General features: G+C 31.2%; 2 protein-coding genes across 2 annotated transcripts; both read left to right on the forward strand.

Annotated features, from left to right (window-relative positions):
* Positions 1-1,190: 1,190 nt before the first annotated feature.
* LOC101505032 (large ribosomal subunit protein uL14mz-like) lies at positions 1,191-7,543 on the forward strand. Its single transcript, XM_004499935.4, has 4 exons — positions 1,191-1,328; positions 1,933-1,994; positions 6,541-6,632; positions 6,807-7,543. Exons 2-4 carry the CDS (start codon positions 1,961-1,963, stop codon positions 7,179-7,181), a joined length of 501 nt encoding a protein of 166 aa, XP_004499992.1. The 5' UTR covers positions 1,191-1,328; positions 1,933-1,960; the 3' UTR covers positions 7,182-7,543.
* A 636-nt stretch (positions 7,544-8,179) lies between these two features.
* LOC101505350 (HVA22-like protein f) lies at positions 8,180-10,331 on the forward strand. The gene is made up of 5 exons (XM_004499936.4): positions 8,180-8,338; positions 8,876-8,902; positions 9,047-9,169; positions 9,789-10,041; positions 10,153-10,331. Exons 1-5 carry the CDS (start codon positions 8,292-8,294, stop codon positions 10,177-10,179), a joined length of 477 nt encoding a protein of 158 aa, XP_004499993.3. The 5' UTR covers positions 8,180-8,291; the 3' UTR covers positions 10,180-10,331.
* The last annotated feature ends 599 nt before the right edge of the window (positions 10,332-10,930 follow it).

Here is a 10,930-nt window from a genome sequence, read left to right on the forward strand (position 1 = left end):
CTCTAAATGTAAAACCAATTTGGTTCCTACAATATTTACCAACGCCTAAAAGACTAAGAGCCTGAAGTTTTTTTGCCATCTTATGTGAAAAGGATGCTGAAAATGATTTATATTTTGATTTAATTGCGAGCTTAGTATTGATTCCAGAACTTTGGCGGACTTGAAGGATATTATTGATAAAAAGGCGTAGGGAGTTAGTGTAGCCAACATAAATGCTTCTAAACATCATTAGTATTGAGGATAAAGATACAATGGATTAGTTTGTGATGATTATTTGGTGCTTGAAACACAATAGAGATAATTTGGTTTGAAATAATTTGATAAACATTCTTGCTCAGATAAGTACTCTTTGGCATGTGCTTTGGGCATAGTGAACTTCTCAAAAAGTTCTCGTTTCTACACCCCAACAATGGTGTTGTTGAACTGCACTGGTTTTGCCTTCCTTCAGGGTGGGTTTAAGTGTAATGTTAATGCGAGTTTGATCCACAACTTGGTCTCACTGGTTGTGGTTATGTCCTGCGAAATGAAGATGGTGGTTTTGTGCTTGCTCAATCGAGTTAGTCTGCATCAATGGTTCGTGTGCATGAAGGAGAAGCTATAGCCTCCTGGTGGCAATGCTTTGGGTCCGTAGTCTAGGGTACCATTTATTATTTTTGAGAGTGATTCAAAGTTTCTAATAGATGCTATTACTGGTAACAAGAGAGATGAGTGTAAATTTGAGTTTACAAGGTTTACGAAGATAGCTATTTTTTTAGCTAAATCATCATATTTTTATTTTTATTTTTTACCACTTTATATTCAACAACTTTCAATCAATGATATGATTTAAGTTTGCTATCGTAAAAAAATAAAAATAAAAATACTATAATGAGATGGACCTTAATTTTAGTACAATTGATATGAAATTTTTGTATTAGGTTTCATAATTGGAGTATTACTTTTTTTTTATCTATTCTATTTTAACAATAATTACAACTTAATAAAAATTACAAATTTATGTATATATATTATGAATTATAAAAAAAAGTAATTTTAATATTTAATACTTAATACTTAATGAAAATATATTTTCTTAAATCAATTGTTAAAAAAATGAACACCTTTTTCTTGTAAAAAATAAAATGAAAAAGTAAATATGTTTGAAAAACTAAAACCCTGATTAAAAAATGAAAAATTAAAACCCTGATTAAAAAATGAAAAATTAAAACCCTGAAACAACTATATCAGCTTTGCCACTGTATCACACTAGTTGGATTCGCACCGAAAAACTCAGCCGGAATAATCGGAGTTGCTCATCGGCCGTCAGAAACAGTGATAATTCCGTCCAGGTATTGCTTTTCGATTTTCCTTCCCCTCCCCTGCAGCGCGCGAGGATGCGATTCCCGCGCGATTTGCGGCTGCCATAGTTTCTCTAGCCTCTTAACGTGTTCACTTTGGTTAACAAACCCTATCTTGTTGAGTGTATAATGATGAACCGCAAGGAAAAATAGTTTTCAATTTTCATGTTCGAGAGATTTATAATGTTTGTCATGTGTTATGGTATTTTGTACAAAATGTTGTCAAATAGTGGCTATAGCAGCACTATAGCAATGTAGTGTATTGAGCAAACCTCTATTTTTCACAATCTGTGATTAGCAATACAGGGTTCATGATTTTTTTTTATTTTAAAATCAGATAAAACTGAACCAGTTGATTTTTTGATAGGTTTAGCTTCTTTTTCCATGTAAAACTGAAGCAAACCAACTTGTGTACAACATGATGTAACATTGTATGGTGTAATGCATTTACTTAATAGAATTTTTTAATCTCATTTCCCTCAGTAGCATTATCTGGGCAATGAATTTTCTATTTCCATGTTGAAGAAGCACTTTCCCTTTCTGGTTTTTTCTTCTATGTTAATATCTCATGTTTTTTGGTTCCTTACTTTTCTAGGTAATATAGAAGATTTCCACTTTGGAAGATGGCTGCAACTTTTGCTTCCAGATGTTCTCGTGGTATGTTGTTTTATGCTTGCTTCTTGCGTTTCATTTTCACAACCCATTTGTTTAACAAAAGAAAAATTATTTTGACCAAAATCTGATGTTACATTATTTTTTTAGTCCAATGGAACTTTAAAGCCCATTTTGTTACAATTGTGTTGTTTTTCTAGGACCCTGGGTAATCTGATACGACTTTCACCACAAATTTATATGATTGATGTCTGACTGCACTGATTTAATGTATCAATGAATTTTTCTTAATATTTTGTGAATTGTTGTCACTCATTACCTAGAAGTTATTTGTAGAATTTTCTTAGGCATGTTTGGAGAAATTTTTTTTTCAACTTTGACGTTTCTGGTGATCTCTGTGATTATAGAGCTCTGAATCTTATAGGGATTCTGAAAGGGTAAGTCTATAATGCAATCACCGATATGGTTGCACTTGGTGCCAATATAGCAATTTTTTTAATGGTGAATGGCCCGAGGTCCAATATTACCAAAGTATATTGTAGGACACATAAGAGGGGTAGGGTACATTATCTGATGGTAGGCCATTGAATTCAGTCCTATTGTTTTCCTTATTATTCTTCTGGTACCTATCAGAATTTTAGGAACCTGATGTTGGCCTTTCATTTTAGGTAACAAAGCAAAATTACTAGTAGTAAAACATTGAGATTTGCATTGACTGGCTTGTACTTGAATAATATGAAGTCATTGTTATGGAAACTAAGCCACATCAAAATGTATTCCATAGAATGTTATTGGAAAAATTACAAGAATATGCTAACTACGTCCCCATGTATACAAAATGAGAACTCTTAACCGGATATATACCCGATATCTCTATAGGTAATGTAGTCTCCACTATTTTCCTATGTTGTCAGTCACAGATAGCGGCGCAGAACGTCCAACCCCGAAAATGGGATAGCGGAATGACCACTATTGTGAAACCAAAACACAATAGAAGCTAAATATAAAATACAAACAGTAGACAAAAATACTAAAAAATAGCAACTAAAAAAATACACAAAAATAAAGGGGTAATCATACTTCATATTTCATAACCAAAATATAACATCAAAATCAAGATATAATAGTAATCAAAATTAAGTTTTAAAAGTAATCAAGTTCTACTCAAACTAAAAAACAATCAAAATCAGACAAAATTATCTTCCTCATCTTCACTTGTAATTTAAACCACATCAACATTATCTTGTTCATCACTTGATTCAAACTCTTCTTCTTCCACCTCCTCATCTCCATTATCTATAGTTGTAGTGAGTCTTGATTGGTGCCTAGTAAGCCTTAGTGGTTCATTAACCCCAGTTGCATCACCAACAAGTTCCCAAGTCAAACCATCTTCTCCCAAGACCAAATTCTTCTGCAAATACATCGTTTTCATCTAATTCTTTTTCAAGCCAATCATAACACTCATCACTATAGTTGAGGAGAATGAGATCGGTTAAATCCTTGTTATTAAAGCATTGTTTAAGAGCTTGGTTGTACTTCACAAAAACCAAGTGTAGCCTTTGGTGTTCAAGTTTGCTTGTCTTCTTAGAACGAATCTATATTACAATTTAAAAGAAAATAATTAATTCCAAATTCACTATATCCAATTATATAAGAAAATCAATTGACAGTTACTTACTTGATCAAATGTACTCCAATTGCGCTCACATCCTAAAGAGTTGCATGCCAGACTTAATATTTTGATTGCAATAGCTTGCAAATGTGGAACATGGTTTCGATACATGGTCTGCCACTCAACAGTAATGCAATAAATAATTAATCCTACTATTTACATACAAGTATCAAGTATGTAATTTTAAATTAACAAAACATTCTTACAAGGAGACACAGTAGACCGCATTCTAATTGCAAAAGGTATACTAAATGTCATGTTGTATGCAATGGACAATGAAGTTGACACTCCCATCTATTATCTATAATTGCGTAAATTTCAAAGTATTTACTCTCATTTCTATTGAACGTTGTTGCGATAGACTCCTTCGCCCTATCCATTGCCTCGTATATGTAACCCATTGCTGGTTTTTCTTCGTTATCAGCCAATCTTAAAATATGCACCAACGACCCTATTGCCTTGAGAGAGAACAGAACATCCTTCCAAAATGATACATTGATAACAATACAATATGCTTTTTCTTGCTTATGATCTTTTGATGCATTTATGTTCACCCAGTCTTCTGATACAAACATCCTTCTCAGGTTATTATTTTGTTTAAACAACCTTTGAAGAGTGAGGAATGTAGTTGGAAACCTTGTCACTCCATTTCTAACCAAGTCCGCTTCTTGGGTGAACTTTCTCATTATGTTAAGGGTGATGTATGGTTGTAGATGAACCCAACAAGAAATTGTCCTCTTTAGATGCCCCTTTTAACTATAGGAAACTTTCTAATATCTTCTAGCATTAAATCCACACAATGGGCAGCATATGAAGTCCAAAAGAGATTGGAATACCTGTCTTCTAAATATTTTCCTAACACAAATAAATGAATCACATCATATGGCTGGCAATATATAATTAATATTTCAAATAGGATAAGAACAATTATAAATTTTTTCCTGTCGAGGCGTAGTTGTTACCATTGTCAGTAACAACTTGCACAAAATTTTCCACGCCAATTTCTTGAACAATTCCTTAGAACATAGTTCCACCTGGAGTGTTGACCAAGAAATTGATCAATGTTTTATTCTTTCAATCTGTCCATGCATCTGACATGATAGAGCATCCATATTGAGTTCGCTCCATTACAAGTCCCTGTAACATTTTCTTTGTGAGCTCTAGTTCCTTTTTTTAGCAATGTAACTCTAATCTCATGGTAACTTGGAGGCTTTAAGTGTGCTCCATAATTTCCAATCGCTTCAATCATCAACTTGAATTTTTAGACTTCGCAACATTAAAAGGAATACCATTCCTATAGAAGAAACGAACAATGAATTGATTAGTTAATTCCCTTGCCTCTTTCACACAAGCATCTTTTATCGATGTTTGACGTTGGGCCATTGCTATTGTCATCTTTTGAGATACCTCTGGGTTTTTAAACATAAGCACATACATAGGGCTTTTAACATTTCTTGGAGAGCGAACAACCTCAATGTTGTTATTTCTTACAATCTATTTTGTAGAGTGCTAAATAATTTCATGTCTAGCGTTCTTCTGCATCACAACTACACAATGTACTCCATGTCTGCTAGCCCTGTTCACTTTGAAGTATAACTCTTGTATAATTATATGTAATTTGAGCTAATGGAGAAAACTTTGGGACCACAAATGTCAAGAATCACGGTCTATATTCCACTTTTATAACCTTTCTCTTGCAATCAGATACAATCTCTACATACCTATTACCTAGAACAAGTTCAATAACCCAACAAAATGATGTCCTTTCATTAGTTCACACTAACATCCCTTCCTTTCCAAGAAGTAACAAATTTTGGGAAAATCCTAGGAATGATGAAACTCACAAGCTTCTTCATCTTGTTTAGAACTTTTATATAACTACATGATTTTTCTGTCTAGAACTTACAAAAATGACACCCACCAAGGATTGAAAATTGTAATACACAATTTATGTGATTCGATACTTCTTATGTTTTGGAGTGCATCAACTCTTTACAAGATTGTCTTTATATAGAGCTGGTTTGCGGCTTCTTCCAGAAATAGATAAGTATATATGAATTGCTTCAACTATCCAAGACCATCGAAAAAATGTCATTTTCATCTGAAGTTGAATGCAAGCTTCCCGCAAGTCAAATATTAATTCCAAGAGAATAACAGTTTTCTGTCATGGGAAACATTTATTTTCTCCTTTTATTTTTTTTGTAAATTTTAAATAATGTTCCTAATAGCTAAATTGTCAATTTGTTTTTAGTATTATGATATTGACGCGTTCGCAAGTTCAAGGTATAATATTTATGCTTATAAAAGAGGTATATTTTTATACTAGTGAAAACACATGTAAGTATATCTAAATGTCTGATAATTCAGTTATACATGCTGCCTATGCTTAAGCTTGAATATTGTAGTTTTTGCTGTAGGGTAACTCCAGTAATTCTTGTCAAAATCTTTCTCCTCGCCTTTCTGGGCGGGCTTACGCGGGTTTCATAAGTATGTTTTTATGGGTGACATTCACATGCTAAGGAATTCCATTGCTAGGGCTGATATTTAATCTGTTTCCTTTCTTTCTCTGGTAGTATTATTTGTAGCACTTGGAAGATTCCTGATCCCTTGTCTTCAGTAATGATTTGTTTTTTTAAAATGAAATCAAATAAGTCATAAGGGAAGGATGCAGCCAGTAATTATAAAACAAATATGTTTACTGTAGACAAGCCGTGTATGACCTAGCATAAGGCAATTAACCCCAAAATAATTTTACTCATTATTATTGTATTGCTTAGTTGAGTTTCGTCCTCATTGTTTTTACTCACTATAATTACGTTGCTCAAACATTAGCTCAAGAATTTGTATGTTGATAAGATGATATTTTTACTTTTACTAACTTATTAGTTCTTTGTTTTGTGTGTTGTAAAACGAAACTAGTGGGCCGTTCACTGTTTGGTGGATTAAGCAACAGTTCCCCTGGTCTATTTACCAAGTCCCATGAGATGACATGCGGCAATTATTTTTCCCAGGTGAGTGTATGAATCAGTTGCACAATCATGTTTCGATTATTATAATTTTTTCCGTAAAACAATTTTTTAATGCTAAATGTGGTATGGGTAAACCTAGATTGTAGAAAACAACAGTAATTTTTCCTTGCAGTGCTATGATTCTATCCTGAAGAAAAAAACCCTGTCTTTTTGCAGCAACAACGGACCTTCATACAGATGAGGACTGTTCTCAAGGTTGTTGACAATTCTGGCGCCAAACAGGTGATGTGCATACAAGCCTTGAAAGGGAAGAAAGGAGCAAGATTAGGTGATACGATAGTAGCATCGGTGAAGGAAGCACATCCTAATGGAAAAGTGAAGAAGGGAAAGGTTGTATACGCTGTAGTTGTTCGCGCAGCAATGCAAAAGGGGAGATGTGACGGCAGCCAGGTCAGGTTTGATGACAATGCTGTGGTGCTTGTTGACAAGCAAGGACAACCTATAGGGACTCGAGTGTTTGGACCAGTTCCTCATGAGTTGAGGAAGAAGAAGCATGTCAAGATCCTTACTTTAGCAGGGCATATTGCATAAATGGGAAAAAAGAGCTATCCTCAAATTTTATTTTGGAATCTAATAACACATCTACCATTTCATACGATTTGAATCTTTTGGTCTGAAGTGGTAAGTAAGGTTAGGATTTAATCTATCGTTTTATGAAGAGACAAACACAAGGCGTCAGCAATTATCCAAGTTAGATATTGGTTATGGATCAAAGCTAGATGTGAAAATTTGTTAACGAGTAAAATAATTGATTGGTGGTTCAACCTAGTTTCTTGCATGTCTTTTTTTTTTTGGGAGTTAATTTCTTGCTTATCTTATTATTGTATTTCATTCTTTTTTATTACCACTTTTTTTTTATCATTTTTTAGAAGTACTGATATTTTGACACCAAATTTCACCTAGTTTCTTGCATGTCTTTTTATTATTTTTTTTATTACCACTTACTCAGTAGTGGTATTCGTACCCTACTTGTAGGTACTGTTTATATTATTTTATTGTAAGTGAAATTGATGATTTTTTTATATATTAATATATTATTATTTGTGTATTTGAGTTTTTATATATTAATATATTATTATGTGTATTTGAGTTAATTTCTTGTTATAAGTCAACACAATTTGTGTCTTTTAAAGCTTTTATTGTGAGTTTATAATTTAAATCGAACAATTTAATCGTCTTAGTTAAATTATATAAATAAAATCATGTTTTTTTATTGAAAAACATGTACCTTGATTTTGTTATAAATGCCCTTATGCAAATCAAATGAGAAGAGCTAAGAAAGGGTTAGGGAAGGGAAAAGGTAAAGAATATGTACAAATAAACTAAGTAGGAATATACTAAGCACAAGTTTAAAAGCACATGCAAGCAAATCCCAATCTTGTAACATAAGCACCCTCTCTTTTTATTGTATATGCCTAGCCTTTATGGTTCTTTCTTCCCACAAGAGAAAAGAAGACTTTTGGGTCTTCCACCAAACATTCTTTGCTTCTTTAACACTTATAGTTAATGAACTTAAGTATATATAAAAATACCATTGTAGTAAGTATATCTAATTCTAACATTACAACTCAAATTTCACAATATATCTTTGTGGGCTTCAATCTACTAACCACAAGATTTGACTACCTCAACTACTTCATCATGGGGGTCATTGGAATGATGGCAAGATATTTGGATACAATAATAGGGTACATGAATATCTCCATTTCCCTAGTATTTTAGTTTTTTTTAACAACCTAATATTTTATTTATTTTTTCATTATGATCCTCATATACATATATTATTTCAGTCTACTATATATTCTTCTAGAAAAAAATTAATTACCTTCAATTGAGACAGAAAAAAAGAATTTATGTTTAATTCTATTGTTAAGCATTAAAGGTATCTAAATTATAAATCAATATTGTTTTGTCTCTAATTTTCATTCGTAATTAATTTATTTTTCGAAAGTTATATGGATGTAACGTAAATACAAATCAGTTGGTAGTTAGAAGGACATTGATATGTAAGGGTTTAGGTTCAAATTTAAAATTTTCTACATCTTCATACTTAAAATGTGTGGATCTAACTATCAAACTATTTGAAAGAAAAAAGTATATGGATAATAGAATTTTTGTTTGTTGAATATTTTACAAAATTTTCCTTTTATTGAGAATATGCTCTTAATTTATTTCTTTTTCTCATTACACATGTAACATTCTGCTTTTTGTTTTCTGTATACCAGGCCAGGAGTAATGCTTCTTTATCCTTTGTAAGTGTAAAAGGAAAATACTATATCATTAATTAATTCAATTTTATATTTATCCTTGGATGCACTTATGATTATTGATCTTTGAATTATGATAGCATTGTGATTAACTATACATATTTTCCTGATTAATTATGAGTAAAACAGATACGCATCAATGAGGGCAATTGAGAGTCCTTCAACCTTAGATGATCAACAGTGGCTAACATATTGGGTTTTATACTCCTTCATGACCCTCTTTGAGCTTTCATTTTATAAGATCCTACCATGGTAAGCAAATATTAAAATAGATTATAAGTTTTACATATTGTGCCATAGAAAAGGTTAAATCTATTTTAATCTTTATAAAATCTCAAGATTTTATTTTTAGACTCTATAAAATATTTCTTTGATTTTTAATCCTCACAATATTTTTCGTCAACAAGTTGTCTTTGCTATTAAATCAATTGATCTTATCCTTTTAATTTTTGAATGATTTTTTGTAGACATATTTAGAACATTATAAACATCTTTTCTAAAAAAATTAAAATTTCTTTGACCACAAACGACTCAAATATAAAGTTTAAAGCCCCAAAAGCTCATTAAACCAAAATAACAAAAAAAATTTGGACCTATAAATAATTTTTTGAGCTTATTTTTTCATGAATTTCTAACACATATCTGCAAAATTTGATAGCTTTCAATAAGGTCTCAATTTATTTTGATTTTATGACGATTAAAACTACTAACAGAAAATATTATGAACATGAAAAGTCAAATAAAAAAATTAGACTAAAAATGAAAATTTGAATTTTTAAAAAAATTACAACATGTATTACCATATAAATAAATAAATATTTAATACATTATTTAAGTGCACCTTAATTAATTATTTTTTTGTAATGTTTAGGTTTCCCATTTGGCCATACATGAAGCTTGTGCTTTGTGTGTGGCTAGTATTGCCAATGTTCAATGGAGCTGCTTATATTTATGAGAACTATGTAAGGCAATATGTAAAACATATAGGAACCTATGGTGGTTTTAATAAGTATCCAGAGGAGCAAAAGAAAGTGCTTCAAATGATTAGCTTTGATGCAAGAAAATCTGTTGAACGTTACATAGATAGATATGGTCCTGATGCATTTGAGAGAGTAATCAGAGTGGTATACTACTATAAACAACGACAACTAGATTTTCTAACTTTTTTTATAACATTTTTATTTACGTTTTTTGAAAAACATTACTTATGTTTATATTACATATTTGATTTGCAGGCTGAGAAAGAAGCAAGGAAGCACTAAAGATTTGTTCGAAAAAATTGTTGTTTTAAGAATGTTGTTGTAATAACTACTTCTGCTTGTTTTATGTGTATTAATTATGACCGATGAGTTTGAGAATTGTAGTATATAACTAAAATTAAAATGAAATCAATATTGACCTTTTGCTGCTTGAATTATGTTTTCCAGGTACAAGTTTCCCTCTGATTTATTTAGTTATATACATTTAATTTCTGTAAATATAATAGGTTTTGATTTTCGTAAATCTTTTTGTTTTGTTTTTTATTCTTATAAAATTAAATATTTTTATTTTTGTAATTTTTTTTTTTGTTTTTAATCACCGTAGTGAATTTTTCATTTAAAATAAATGACATAAGATACATATCAATTTCATGCATAGGATGATAATGTCATTTGTCTATACTATATTGTGGAGGATGGTGGCATATGACTTTGATGACACACATCAATAGTGTTACTTAGCATTTTCATTATATTTATTGTCATGTCAACATTGTCACGTGACATTGACATGTCATATCATCATCCAATAGATGACTACTATGTTGAAGGAACACAAAACTAACACAATACTCTTTTTTTTATAGTAATCAATAATAAATGAGTTTTTATTTTACTTTTCGTCCCTGTTACACGACAGATATCTATTAAATGATTATGTATCATATATATTAATGTCATATGACACTATTGATGTGTTTTCATTATTCAATGTACTGTTGATACATAACACATATCCTACACAGAAAGGATG

The sequence above is a fragment of the Cicer arietinum genome, chromosome 5, assembly GCF_000331145.2.
Source record: "Cicer arietinum cultivar CDC Frontier isolate Library 1 chromosome 5, Cicar.CDCFrontier_v2.0, whole genome shotgun sequence".
Lineage (NCBI taxonomy): Eukaryota > Viridiplantae > Streptophyta > Magnoliopsida > Fabales > Fabaceae > Cicer > Cicer arietinum.

Bases quoted from the DNA above. Each gene is read 5' to 3' on its own strand.
- LOC101505350 (XM_004499936.4), top strand. From the start codon at position 8,292: ATGGGGGTCATTGGAATGATGGCAAGATATTTGGATACAATAATAGG. The intron at 8,903-9,046 runs GTAAGTGTAAAA...TGAGTAAAACAG, and splicing joins GTAATGCTTCTTTATCCTTT to ATACGCATCAATGAGGGCAA. The intron at 10,042-10,152 runs GTATACTACTAT...TTTGATTTGCAG, and splicing joins TTGAGAGAGTAATCAGAGTG to GCTGAGAAAGAAGCAAGGAA.
- LOC101505032 (XM_004499935.4), top strand. From the start codon at position 1,961: ATGGCTGCAACTTTTGCTTCCAGATGTTCTCGTG. The intron at 1,995-6,540 runs GTATGTTGTTTT...AAACGAAACTAG, and splicing joins TGCTTCCAGATGTTCTCGTG to TGGGCCGTTCACTGTTTGGT. The intron at 6,633-6,806 runs GTGAGTGTATGA...GTCTTTTTGCAG, and splicing joins GCGGCAATTATTTTTCCCAG to CAACAACGGACCTTCATACA.